Source organism: Papio anubis, chromosome 4, assembly GCF_008728515.1.
Source record: "Papio anubis isolate 15944 chromosome 4, Panubis1.0, whole genome shotgun sequence".
NCBI lineage: Eukaryota > Metazoa > Chordata > Mammalia > Primates > Cercopithecidae > Papio > Papio anubis.
Window position 1 is genome coordinate 52,787,981 of NC_044979.1, and position 14,881 is coordinate 52,802,861.

Genomic DNA, 14,881 nt, shown 5'->3' on the forward strand with positions numbered 1-14,881 from the left:
AGTCTTTTCTGTGTTGTTCTCGTGATAGTGACTAAGTCTCATGAGATCTGATGGCTTTATAAGTGGGAGTTTCCCTACACAAGCTCTATCTCTTTGCCTGCTGCCATCCATGTAAGATGTAACTTGCTCCTCCTTGTCTTCTGCCATGATTGTGAGGCTTCCCCAGTTATGTGGAACTGTAAGTCCAATTAAACCTCTTTCTTTTGTAAATTGCCCAGTCTCAGATGTATCTTTATCAGCAGCATGAAAACAGACTAATACAGTATCCATCCAGGTCAGTGTCTTGGAGCACAGAGCAGGGTGGAGACTGAATCTGAAGGGACAAGTCAGTGGTGCGTCCAGAACAGAGTTTAACCATTTTGATATCAGACTCGAGGCCACATGGATCCTTTAGCATTACGCTGGGCATGCCATTTGGGAGAGGGAAACATTCATGAGTATAGTAAAGGAATTTCTATTTCCCCTGCTCCTCCAAGGCAATCCTGGTCTAGGGTCCTTTGTCCTCTGCATGTATTGGGTCTATGTCCAGAGTCACCTGGAGAAAACTTACAAAATGACTCAAAGATAAACTCAGGAGACTCACCCCATGGGGACATCTGGAACTGAGACCCACCCTGGTCATTAGCCTTGCTCCAGATAGAGGGCTGTCTTTTAGCAAGGGCTACTGTGGAGTTGCTCCCCACAACTCAAATTCCTCCCAAAGAGCCCTCTTCAGCCTCTCAGGAGACCAGAGACTGGCTGGAACAAAACCTTAGAGATGAGGCTTATGTGAGAAAGTACTAATCATGTGACTCTGACAAAATAGTAGAAAGATAATATTGTTTTCAAAAAGCATATTAACCCAGAATCACAAGCGACTTTATTGTAAAATAATAGCAAATAGATTGTGGGACAAAGAATGAGTCAAAATATACAAAATCACTTGTATCTCACTTGTACCTGCATTTTTTCCCTTTCGGATGTCGTTTGTTTATATTCAATTAAGTTGTGTAAGGTGAATTTGATGCTTTGTTTGGTTTTACATAAGTACTTGGTTTGATTTATTCATCTGGCTGGTGGTGTGTTTCTCTGGGAGTTCCTATTCACTGATCCTAAGTCTCAAACATCTATTATAACTGCTAACTAACAGCTCCATCTTGCCACCCGTGGCAATAAACAAAAACAGGCACGGTCTAGAGAGGGCCTAACAAGTCCCTGTGGTCCTTTTCACCAACGGAGATGAGCAGGATATACAAGGGAGCAAAATAAAAAATAATTCTTAAGAGTAAGAAAGTGAACAAGGGAGATAATGAAGAAGAAGGAAAATGAAAGAGAGGAAAGAAAAAAGGATGACAACAAGGAAACCTGTGGACAAAAGTGAACAGTTCACATCGATTTATTCTACTAAGCTGTTTCTCCAAATGCTTATAATTCTTCAGGTCCTCCTGAGAATATACCAGATAAGCCAAAGGGTGGAGGACCACCAAAGAGGTAGAATGTCCAACCCAAGTTTCGAAGTGTGCATACCTGAAGGTGAACCTGTGGCATGTGGCAGGATTGTTGCTGATGTCTTCCACAATGAAGGTTATCTTGATGTGATTCTCCTGACCCCCATATGGTCTGTCCTTCACTAGAACTTCCAGGGAAATGGTGGGATTTTGTCTCAATTCACCTGCATCTCGGTGTATCATTTGGGCCACTTGGATTGTACCAGTCACGAAGAAAGCAAAGGTTAGAATGTGACCCTTTGAAGAGAAATGAAAAGGAATACAGAAAGTTGGAGAAAACTGGAAAAGACCATTTTAACATGAGGAAGAGCTTATGTAGAGCATAATCTCTATACAAATACATTTTTGAAAACCCATTAAGTTCCTCTGTTAGACATTTATTGGGGTATCTGGCCTGACCCTTCTAGGATTTTTCACACTGCACTCCAGAGTTGGGTCCCTGGTGGCAGCCCTTGCCCAGAGTGGACTGGACTGGTGAATAACTGACTCCAGCTTGACCCACAGGGCTCTCTTATTGGAGAATTTGTAACTGAAAGGCACACATTGGAAGATCACAGGCTAATTGTGGAGCTACAGAGCCTAGGTCCCTGGAGCAGCACTGGGTCACATCCTTCGTATGCCCCCATCTTTTGACATTTTCTTAGGAGATGCCCAGAATCCTGTTGATAGATGTCCCTGCCTTTTTCTTTTATTTTTCTTTTTTTTTTTTTTTTCTGTTAGCTTGGTTTGCCTTAGTTTCTGTTACCTGCGACCAAAGAATCTTAATAAATATACTCAACAAAAAGAAAAAAAAAAAAACTCACTCTGCTTGTTAAAAGTTGAATTTTGCAACACTAGAGTGAACAGAACTCTCAGCCATGGTTATCCCTACACTATCAGCTGACAGGGCATTAGGACGTTTTCAGAGGCAGTGCACAATTACTGCCTTTGCCTGGCTCTCCTGGGAATAGGTATCCTTTGCCCGAAAGCCTAAGGAGCCAATAGCACATTTTTTGGGGGGGATTGTCTAAGGCTGGAAGTCCTTTTTGGTGATGCGATCAGGACTTACAGGAGTGGGGCAGTCTGGCAGTGGTTAAGAAGACAGGCCCGAGGAATCAGGTGGCTTAGGTTGGTACTTGAACTTCACGACCTACAAGCTGTAAGACCTTCAACAAATTGTTTAACCTGCCTGAGGCTCTCCCTAGGCCTCAGTTTCCTCATCTGTAAAATGTGAACGATGATAGTTCATTCAGTTGCTATCTTGAGTACTTGAGATGAGATGTATGTGAATAATCACTCAGCATAATGCCTGGTGTGTACTAAGGCCCCAGGAAAAGATGGTTATAGAAGTGCAGAGAAGGGGAATTCGTCCCCTTCAGAGATATTCAGATGGGAAAATAACTCCCATCGGTCTGGCAGATTGAGCAAAATGACACTGTCCCATGCAGTTACCACTAGTCACATGAGAGTTATTGAGCAATTAAATGGTGCTAATCCAAATTGAGATGTACTGTAAGCATAAAACATACAACAGTCTTCCAAGACTTGGTACCAAAGAAAATGATATGAAATATCTCATGAATCACTTTTTTTTTTTTTTTTTTTTTGAGACAGGGTTTTGCTCTGTCACCCAGGTTGGAGTAGAGTGGAATGATCATAGCTCACTGTGGCCTTAAACTCCTAGGCTCAAGAGATCCTCCTGCCTCAACTTCCTGAGTAGCTGGGACTATAGGTGTGGATCACCACACTCAGCTAATTTTTAAACTTTTAGTAGAGACAGGGTTTCACTACGTTGCCCAGGCTGGTCTCAAACTCCCAGGCTCAAGCAATCCTCTGGCCTCAGCCTCCCAAAGTGTTGGGATTACAGACATGAGCCACCACGCCTGGCCGTGAATAACTTTTAAGTATTGATCACGTGTTGAAATAATATTTTATACATGTTAAATAAAAATGCCTAATTAAAATTAATTTCTCCTATATCTTTTTACTTTTTAAAAATGTGACTACTAGAGACTTTGAAATTATATAAGTGACTTGATTCTATTCTTATTGGACAGTACTGATATAGCCCCTCTCTTCAGAGGGTTCGGGGAACCCTCAGGATAAGTAACCCATCCATCCTTACACACCTGCCTTTGAGAAAAAGGTGATGGGATTCAGGACACATTATCCCAAAATATGGCACCTTGGCATTTGAGAAAACAGCAGAAGCAGGAAGGTCTCTGACCTTCTCCTGCCCTTCTTCCCTGAAGCAGCCCATAAAAGAGCTATCTGGCTTTCGTTTGAAGCAGTCATAAGACCTTCATTCCAGCGGTATCCTACCTATACCTGGAGGAAAGGAACATCCTGTTCTGGAAGACAGAGATGCCAGGAAAAATCTGAACAAACAGACCTTGCTAAATTCCCCAGGTTTATTATCGTTGGGTCATACCCTTTTGTCCTGCAATCATACTTCTCCATCATTACTCACTTCATCAAACTGAGCATAAAAACACATGGATTTCCCTGTTTCTTTGAGTCTTCATTTCTGAAGACTCTGGTGTAATATAAAACTTAACATTGAATAAATTTGTATGCTTTTCTCCTGTTAATCTGTCTTTTTTTATAGAGGTCTCAGTCACAAATTTAACAATGGGTAAGAAAATAAATCTCTTCACCGCCCCCGCCCCATCCCCCACAAAGGTGAAGAGTGACATAGCTGTCAACCCTATTTAGTTTGCCCAGCCCCCATGCCAGCTGCTTTTAATACATCTATTACCTTGGTAACCAATGATGACCCCAGACAGAAAGACATGCCCCATACCAGAAGATAAGAAAAATATTATCAGCCCTCTGTATCCATGGGTTCTGCACCTCAGATTCAACCAACTGAGGATTAAAAATATTCAGGAAAAATAAATGGCCGGTTGCATCTGTACTAAACATGTACAGACATTTTTTTCTTGTCATTATTCCCTAAACAATACAACAACTATCTACATAACATTTACATTGCATTGGGTATTATAAGGAATCTAGAGATGATATACAGTATATGGGGGGACATGCATAGGTTATATGCAAATACTATGCCATTTTATAGGAGATACTTGAGCATACATGGATTTTGGTATCCATGGTGCGTCCTAGAACCAGTTCTCATGGGTGTCGAGGAACAACTGCATTGTAAAACAATTCAAATGGCTGAATTAGAGGATGCACTTAAGGATGGAGGTGAGTGCCTTACACTGATTTATCATGAAATATTTGCTAACAGTGGTAATGCTGTAGAGGAGGTGGCTAGGAAAACCTTCATCATCAGGATTCTCCGCTGTGATGTTGGCCATGATGGTTCCTGGACTCAGTTCCTCCAGGATCATGTACACTCATGTCTGACTGGAACAGAGATACAGCAGACACAGCTAATTTTCAGGGGCACGGGAAGGTAGCGTCTAGGCGATTGGTATTTTGGTTAGTGCTAAATATAGTGCAGAGCTGTTCAAGTTGTATCAACATGCTCAGAGGGAGAACACAGCAGTGGAAAGGAGGGGTGGCTGGCTTTTGTATTCCCAAAGATCACATCCCTGTGGATGTGAAGAAAGTACCTGTGAAGAAAGTATGCTGTTGTTGCAACAATTTACATGGGCCACAGTCTCTGACTCTACGCACACCTGCCTGATGTCATTTCAGATTGGCTTTGGCATTAACGTCTTTTGAAATAAGGATAGGTGGCCCAGCCAGCTATCTTTTCTCATTTTCCCACTTTTTGTGCAGATTTCCCTGAATTCGTTTAGAAATCAGTGTGTCCAGAGTTACATGCCAGGGTCATGTCCAGAGTTGCGGGTTCCCTCCCTTGTTCCTGACTCCTATCCCATGGCTGCCACCAGAAGCCAGAAAAATTGTAAAGCTTCTGTATTCTCATGCCTTTGCTCACTTTTTTTTCTTCCTTTTTTTTTTTTTTTTTGCCTGAGGATATAGAATTTATGCACAGAACTCGTGCACCTTTCCAAGTTGCATTAATCATGAGGTCAGCTTTCTGAACTGAGAAATAGGTCCCCTGGCAGAAGACCAGGCCCCATCATTGTCCTCCTTCTTGGAAGATAACCCCAAATCACCAACTTACCCATCTTCCTCAGACCTCCGCCAATGCCTTTGGAACAGGCCAGTAGTGAGACTGATAGGTTGGGAGTTTTAACTAACTATACATTGAGTAATTTTGAATGCTCTAAGGGAGGCTTATTGTTCAAAATAACTCTGCAGGAATATGGGGCAAATAGTCACCTCTAATTTCCCAGTTTCCCAAGTGGAGGTCTTCCCATATGGGATCTTCAAAAGGGGTATAGTACTTCTTAGATCTAAGTGACTGCATTCCTTTCATGAGCTTGGAATATTTCTGCTGTGCTATCTCACCATCCCTATAAGGTAGGTAGGGCCAGAGGAAGGAGAAATGGCAGGAAATCAATAGCTAGAGTCAGGGACAGTCAGAGAAAGGCAGGAATTAGGGCCTCACCCCAACCCTCCCTACCAGGGCTCCTCCCTGGATCCAAGTTCCCCCCACATCCATTCACAAGGTGGTCTTCTGTGGGTATACTCCATTGCTGGGGGACAGTAATCATGTTCAGCCTAAGGTCACTCCAGGGTCCCACTGAAACAGGCCCATTCATCCTTTCCCTTACCTGACATACCTCCTTCTCAGGGAGTCTGTGATGGAGTCTGTGATGCTGCCCCTGATGGGTCTAGGAATAGGCAAAGGGGGATGGGGCCAAAGAGATGGGGTGGCAGGAACCGAAACCAGAACCAGGAGGGAAGGAGATGGCCCCAGCTCCCTAGGCTGGGCCAAGCCCCTCAGTCCCTTCTGTGAGTGCCCCTGTTGCTGATATAGTATGCTTTTGCTTTGGTCATCATGAGTGAGTTCTGTTAACTTCCAACAAAGAGGTCACTAAGATGCCTGTGCTAATCACACAGCTGTGCACTACTGCTCCAAGCATGCTCCTAGTAAAAGCATCACCAAGGAGCTGGTTAGACATGCAGACCTCAGGTCTGCCCACCCCAGCTCTCCGAACCAGGATTGGCTTTTTCACAAGATGCCCAGCAGATCTGTATAGGCTTTAACATTTCAGAAGGAAGATTATAAGATGATGCCACAGGTAGCAACCACAGGCTCCCAGCCTCCCACAGGACAGAGAGAGGACACAGAGGAAAAGCCCCTTCCTCCCATCATCCCTCCTTCCTTCTCAGGCAGTGGTTCTCAGCTGGGGGGTGGGGGTGGTATCTGAACACATGTTTGATTTTCACAACTAGAGGAGAGAGCTGCTATTGATGTTTAGGGGACAGAAGCTGGAGATGCTGCTAAACATCCTCCAATGCACAGGACAGCCCCTCTACAAAGGGGTACCTGGCTCAATGCCAGCAGTGCTGCTGTTTAAGAAACTCTGCTCAGAAGGCTCATCTAGTCCATGCTGGGTGCTCCAGGAACCCAGATCCCCGAGAAGGGAACTAGTCAGGCTATTGGCCACGACACAGCTGCTCAGGTGAAATATTCTCTCCTTGGTTAACCTGACATTGAGCCTGGCAGGAGATAAAATCTTTAGTCTATTTGATTTTTGAATCCAAGATACAGGTATATATAAAATATCATTCAACATAGACGACAGTTAAGAGCTATTCAAAGCTCAGTGAAGCCAGGTGCCATGCAGCCACCCTGACAGAGTAAAGCTCTGCTACCACTTGTATTCCCACACCCTTCTTCCCTGTAACACATGACCCCCAGAGCTTGGGCCAGCAGCCACACTCATAGGGAAGGGTGTGAATGCTGGGAAGCCATGGATGGCTTCACCACTATGAGTATTCAGTAAGTGCCCAAGGTGTGCATGACACTGCCAGGCACCAGGTGGAAAAGGACTGAGTAAATACAAAAGAAATGGGCAGGAGAGGAGAAAGACCTACCTACCCAACTCTAAAATAAAGTGCTCTGCACACACAGCAAGCTCTGTGCACAGGAAAACAGTAAATATGTCAGGTGCTTTTTTTTTCTTCTTCTTCTTTTGAGATAGAGTTCTGCTCTTGTTGCCCAGGTTGGAGTGCAGTGGCATGATCTCAGCTCACCGCAACCTCCGCCTCCTGGGTTCAAGCGATTCTCCTGTCTCAGCCTCCTGAGTAGCTGGGATTACAGGCACCCGCCACCACGCCTGACTAATTTTGTATTTTTAGCAGAGACAGGGTTTCACCATGTTGGTCAGGCTGGTCTCGAACTCCTGACCTCAGGTGATCCACCCGCCTCGGCCTCCCAAAGTGCTGGGATTACAGGTGTGAGCCACTGCACCCGGTCTGTCAGGTGCTTTTATAATAAGATGCTCAACTTCAATAATGGCAGACTCCTGGATCATGCATCCTGTGTCTATAAAGCTTTCTGACATTTGTCACCAACCAGGGGTAAAATGGGGAGACATTCTCAAGAACACACATAGGACTTGTTTGGTTGTGTTAACTACATGAGTTTAACAAACAGTAAAGATAGACAGGCTGTCTGTACGTTTTACATTTGTATTTCACCCTCAAACTCAGTACACTTGAGTCTGTTTGAGGATTTAATTTTGTTAATCCTGAATTAAAGAAGTTATCATTAGTGCTAGCACTGATTTATGGGAAAAGGAGGCTCAGAAGCTCAAGGGAACCATGAAAGCCCCCGAAGTCAGCATGTAGTTTGAAACCGAGCAAATCCTTTCAAATGGCGATGGCTGAGGGATGAGGTTGACTCTCATTGACTGCCCCCACTCCTTTTGGAGTGAGGCTCTAGCAGACCCATCCTCACCTTCAACCAAGGAATGCTGTTTGAATAAAGTCGACTAACTTAAAAAGCAAACAAACAAACAAAAGACTGTTACACAGATCATGCTGTCTGCCTGGGGATGGAGCCCAATATGTTCCTCTTTCAAACCTAAAATGAGAACCAGAGAGCTCCAGGCTGACCTCGGGGTGCATCCTAAGCCAGCAAGGGTCATGTTCTCTCTCAGCTAAAGTCAGTTTCTGTATTTTGGAAGATGTGGTCCAAACCAGATGGTTTATAAGCTCTGCCCCTGGGGAGGACTTACTATTTTTCGCTTTGCAACCCCATTAACCTTCCTCCCCTCCTCCCAGTTGGGACTTGTGGGGAAGGTGTCAAAGAATGCATCTGCTCCAGCCCTGCAGCCATCACCTTCCTCTGGGGGTTCTTGAAGAATGCAGAGCTGTGTGGGCCCATACCTGAGCCTGAGTCTGGGTTGGGATGTCATAACTGTTAATAGGCTGCCTGGACTTTGCTCCAGGAGCCACCTGTCAGCCCAAAGGCACTGAGCTCTCCTTCTGAACCTAATCCAGCATCAGGTGCTGATGAAAAGCATTACATAACAATTTAATAACAGCAGATAAATTGAGGGTCAAGGTTTGAAAGAGGAACATAGCAGGGCTCTATCCCCAGGCTGTGGGGGTGGAGCAGATGCATTCTTTGACACCTGCCACTGGACTGTAGACTGTGTTAACATCCAGAAGTTGTGCAACTGTGGTGTGTTTGCCAAGTGGCACCAGGTTAGTCTGAGAGTGAGGTTGCCTTAATACCTCCCAATCTTGGAATACTTTTGCAAGCCCTCTACCCACCTGAGGCCTAATGGTCTTTTATTGGTGGAGTATCCTGTGCTGAATCTATTCATAGCCATTCATGCTGTTAAAGGTGATTTTGCCACTTTCCTTGTGGCTGGCTCCTATGCCCATCTCAGGGACTGGGGCAGGCAGAGGCTCTGTAAGCAGTATGTCAGGCTGTTTGCAGTGCCATCTACTAGCTCAGAATCCCATCATCTCCTCCTAAATCCCCATCTACGATAGGCTCAGATCTTCTTTTGTGTCTGGGATAGTGCCAGGCACATTTTCACAAACTACCCTCCACCCAATGCATTTACCCTTCCCACCTCTGCTGGACACAGGAGCTGCCAGACACAGCCGGATGACTTTTTTGGATCCATGATGGCAGGAAGAAACTTTAGAGCAGCCAGTAAAGGGCAGGCACCCTGAAAATAGCCCTCTCCTCAGTGCGAGGATGACATGCTAGGAGCGGGCATTAGGGAGTCGTGAGTGATGGTGCATGCTCTGGGACTCTGCTGTTACTAACGTGCGGCACTTTATTTTAAAAGCACCCTCTGCATGTGCACAGAGGCAGGCCACACCCCGGGGCATGTGTCCGCCCCTCCTCCACACCATATCCAAAATCCCATGGTGCATGTCAATGTCAGGGTACAGGAGGTAGAGGCAGCAAAGGTGGAAAACAGCAGTCCAGAGAGTCCAGAGGCCAGGATAAAGACTCTGAAGAGCTCATGCCTCTCATTTCTCCTGCAGGCCACAGCAAAGGGCATCCTTTTGCCTTGTATTAAATGTGCCAGAGGAGATGAGACCACCTAAGAAGGAAGTGCCTGCGGCCCAGGGAGTCCTGCATGCCCTCAGGCCTACCTGGTAAAGTGAGGGGCTTCACCTGGAGCGCTCTGGAGGCTTTGAGGCCTCTACTGTCCCTCACCTCCACGATGAGATGGAAACTGCCAGGGAAACATTCCACGTAAGAGAATCAAGCTTTGCTGGCACTATTTCAAAACAGGATGGGGAAGAATATGGAGTAGGAGGAGTGAGAGCAGAGCCTGTCCTTTTGGTGGTGACCCTCTCCGTAATGCCCCCACAGTCTCAAGGCCTGCAGGGCGATCTTTCTCCCCCCGTCTCCGAACCCACTGGCTGCTTCTCATTCTGCAGGGGCTATTCACCACCATCGTCCCACCAGGTCAGCGTCTGCTCAAGCGCCATGCTGCATGCTCTATCCCGGTGTTTCTCACAAGACCCCTGGAACGTGCATATCACTCCCACGGGAGGAAGCGAGGCTCCCATGGCTCACATGGCTAGCTCTTGTTCCCACACCTGGCGCAGAGCCAGGAGTCTCACCTCCTTCACCCCAAGGCCAACATGTTTTCATCCACAAAGCCTGGACTTTCCCCAAGGCCTGCTCACCCTACTTTATTGCTTTCCCCTCATCAGCCCCTTTGCTTGGATGGCTGCCTCTCCCAAACAAGATGGGGTTGGAGAAGTCTTGTATAGATCACCCTTGACATTAGTGACTCCATCTTAGAAAAAAAATGCCATCTTACATTTCAAAAGGCATCAAGCCAGCAGGGTCCAGCTGTTCACCTAATCAATAGGGACAACACTCAACCAGATAAGGGCATAATCCTTTACTATCAGTCTTCACCAGAGGACTCAAGGGCCATAAAATGAGCAGGACTTCACCAGCTTGACACGGCCATCTTGACAGACCCTGTCTTGCTGTCACTTGTAATCAGCACCCAGCATCTGCCCAAATCAAAGACTCGTCCTTGCAAGACATTGATGACCATCTGGATGTGGCCAAGACACTCCCCTTGTCCTTGGAGAGTCAGACCTTAGACATCACTGTCCTTGGTCTGGTTTATTAACCTCTTTTTTCTATTCCCTTTTCTCATGATGTTAAATGTTACTTTGTTTGATGTAGAATGTTTAATTTATAACATTTATGTGCTGATGAAGTATACTATGTATGGTTTACAATATTGACTGACCTGTGGAGTGGCTTGAGTCTGTGTGCTCTGACTACTGAGTTAGCAAGAAGTCTAAGCAGAGTTGCCTCCTTGGGAATTCCATGTAGCTCATGGCTTTTAGGATTGAAATAGCATCAGTAATGGCCGGGCGTAGTGGCTCACGCCTGTAATCCCAGCACTTTGGGAGGCCGAGGCGGGTGGATCACGAGGTCAGGAGATCGAGACCATCCTGGCTAACAAGGTGAAACCCAGTATCTACTAAAAACACAAAAAATTAGCTGGGTGTGGTGGCGGGCGCCTGTAGTACCAGTTACTCAGGAGGCTGCGGTAGGAGAACGGTGTGAACCCAGGAGGCGGGAGCTTGCGGTGAGCAGAGATTGCGCCACTGCAGTCCAGCCCGGGCGACAGAGCCAGACTCTGTCTCAAAAAAAAAAGAAATAGCATCAGTAAAAACCTGACCTTATGGAAAGACACAAGTGTGCATGAACCTGGTTATATCTGACCTTGCACTGCTCATGATACTCCTGTACTTGGGCACCCTTTCCCATACTGTCATTCTTGTTCTCTGGAGATCAAAAGAGACCTCCCAGACAATTGCCCATCCGTCTCTGGGGTTCACTACCATCTGAGCTTACAATGAGGCTGTAGACTGCTCAAGGGCCCCCACCCAGCTACCCTCAGGTTGCACTGTGACCTATTCCTTATGTTTTCCTTGACCCTCAGATCAACAGTACTTCAAGCAAGGTCAGTAGCAAGGCTACCTGCTGTGTCCTGCTTCAAAGTCCAGTTCTGTTGTGGAGAAGAGGGTGCCATTAGCAGACATTCTGAAGCTCTTTGAGGGAGAAATCAGGAAATACTAAAAAATGAGAGGAAAAATTTGGTAAGATCAGCCCACCTACCCACCCTTCCCCAGAAGATGTGTGTGCTCATTTCCTGTTTTATATTCTCAGCCCTTGGAACATTCTCAATGCATCAGGATGCCGTTCAAATGAGCAGTTATCCAATTTAATTGCTGTTGAATCCAGAAACTTCTGGCTCTGTTGGTCTGAGCCCTGGTTGACCACACCCTGAAAACCTGGTGAGTGGATCCTGTTCTAACTACAGAAAGTATGTAAAAGGCCCCTGTCCAGGCAGGCTCTGCTTCTGAGTCCAGTCTTCTTATCCCTATCGCTGTGTTCTCACTTCTTCTGGACAACTTCTGATTTTGATTCTATGCCTTCGCTCTAACCAACACTGTTTAAATACACCTACTACCCACTAGGTAATAGGACTATACCAAAATGAGTAAGATCTGTCACTACCCTTAAAAACAGCTTACAATATAGCAGGGTGTAAAATGCACGAGCATCACTGATTGAAATGACTAAAGGAACAAGGGACAAAGGTGAACTGAGAATGAAACGTAGCAGGGCTTACAGTATAGCTCAGAAGCTGGTTTAGGGATACAGAAGAGCTGTTTTTATATCTAATCCCTGGCATGTGGCCATTGGGAAAGTCCTTCCTACATCTCTGGGTAGTTGAGAGTCTTTGTAGTCCTTGGCTCCCAGCCCAGCTCTCTTGATGACACCCTGCCCGGAACTCCTTGATCTGATAGGAAAAGACAGGTTTATGTGTACAGCCCACTGAGGGCCAGCCCATAGGAGGACTGTGCCTATGCCACCCATGGCAGCTTATCAAGATTGCTCTGTTTCTCCCACATTGGAGTCAAGAAAACAGGGGAAGAGCCTGGATCAGAAGAGCTGGGTTCACGGTCCAAGTTCTTTTTTTTTTTTTTTTGTGAGACAGAGTCTGGCTCTGTCACCCAGCCTGCAGTGCAGTGGCGCTTTCATGGCTTACTGCAGCCTCCGTCTCCCAGGCTCAAGCGATACTCCCATCTCATCCTCACGAGTAGCTGGGACTACAGGTGTATGCCACCACACCTGGCTAATTTTTTTTGTATTTTTTGTAGAGACAGGGTTTCACCATGTTGCCCAGGCTGGGCTTGAACTCCTGAGCCCAAGTGATCCACCTGCCTCTGCCTCCCTGAGTGCTGGGATTACAGGCATGAGCCACTGCGTCTGGCTTAAGCTTTGGTCCTCACCACAAGGTCTGGGACAAGTGCCTTTCTTGCCTATAACTTAGGGCTGATACAACCAATTGCTCCTTCATGTTATTGAGGATTAAATGAGAATGCATGCCGTAAAATATGACGGATCGCAGCAACGCTAGAGACTTACATGTTTATATTCATTTCTTCCAAAGGGCTTTAAGGTTAGAAGGTTTCATTATTTCCTGCTAGGATGAGGGATGTTCTATCCTCAAGGCCTTAGATCTCCGGATCAGATCATCAGTGGAGGTTTTGCAACCACAGCCACAGCCCCTGAAGTCTAGAATCAAAGGAAACACCTGCCAAGGTTTCCAACCCAGCGATTTGCTGTGTTATGAGTGCTGCTGAGCTTCCAGTACAAGAAGCGAGTGTGCACAGAAGATAGATGAAAGGCCTCCTTTGAGGCCAATATAAGGTTTTCAAGCCATTTTTAAATGTTTCCTTTTGTTTATCATTTAATAATGTTTTTCTAGTTGTTATGAACATATTTTATGCAAAACCGAGGCAGACAGAAAAGTATAAAAAATAAATGAAATATGCCACCTATTAAATCTCATTTTGGTGATTAGCCTTCTGTTCTTTCCTATGCAAACGTATACCCTCCATAAATAGTTGGATGATGTTATCATCAAAATTATAATATCTGTTCCTTGCATTTATATCTTGAGCATTTACACCTATTCTTAAGTCTTATTTTACAGGCTGGTTAGTTAACGATGGCACAGCATCCTACTACAGGGGTTTATTTTACTAAGTCATTCTTGCTGATCATTTAGGTGTTTTCTGCTCATTTTTAAGGGGAAATATTTGGGTGATGCCACAGAGCACCCTTCTTCCAGCCCCACAAATTGTGCAAGTACCTTGGCAGTACTCCCAGATGTGGGGTTTAAATCCCAAGCTCCCCATTAATATGCCAGCTCATGGCCTGGCAGCAATTGCCTAGGCCTGCAGCTGCCCACACACAGAGCCGTCCTGTGTCTTTGAGCAGAGGCTTCCCTACGGAGAAGCCTCGCATATCCATAAATCAGAGCCTGAAGCTACATATGATAGAACAACTGGGTTTTAGAGACTCGTGGGTTGGGGAGGAGATTTACTACATGTATCTGAATCAGAGTGTCCTTCCACATGTGTTTTGAAATGCTCCAGGAGCTGGGTCTCCAATTCTGGTTGGTCCCAAGCATGATAAGGTCTTGGGATACAGAGAAGACAGATAGGCCCTACGCTCCAAAATCTTATGGTCAACCGAGGGAACAAAGGTTTGGGGAGGTGCTCCAAAGGGGATACATACAGGATATGATGGGAACTCAGAAGGACTTTTAGACTCATCTGTAATACAAGAGTCACAAATTAGGGTAGTAAATTAAGTTTGGTAACTCTGGAGCCAGAATATCTGGATGTGAATCCTGGTTCATCACTTTCTAGCCATGTGAATGCCTACAAAGAGTAATAATACCAGGGCATGCCTCATGGCTTATCATATAAAGTGCTAGAACAACGCCTGGCGCATAGCAAGCTCTCAATAAATGTTAACTACTGCTGTCCCCTTAGAAGGGATCCATGAGGGAAAGGGCTTCATTTTATTCACTCCTATATCCTCAGTGACTAGCATATAATAGATGCTCAATAAATATTTGTTCGATGTTAAATATTGGGGTTTTCTTCTTGTTCATTTCCCATCTAAGTAAGATCAACATTCCCACCTTAGAGAATCTTAAAAAAAGCAACAACAAAAAAACCATCCTGCAAAACATTTTTTAAAAATCTATTTG

The 14,881-nt window shown here is 45.4% G+C and overlaps 1 protein-coding gene across 1 annotated transcript in view; it reads right to left on the reverse strand.

The window, feature by feature from the left end:
• Positions 1-14,881, reverse strand: part of CDHR3 (cadherin related family member 3) — a 64,722-nt gene that overhangs the window by 25,711 nt on the left and 24,130 nt on the right. The window contains 5 exon segments of the mRNA XM_031665853.1: positions 1,507-1,696; positions 4,693-4,837; positions 7,750-7,772; positions 9,921-10,003; positions 11,788-11,882. Of these exon segments, the coding sequence (XP_031521713.1) occupies positions 1,507-1,696; positions 4,693-4,837; positions 7,750-7,772; positions 9,921-10,003; positions 11,788-11,882 (536 nt within the window).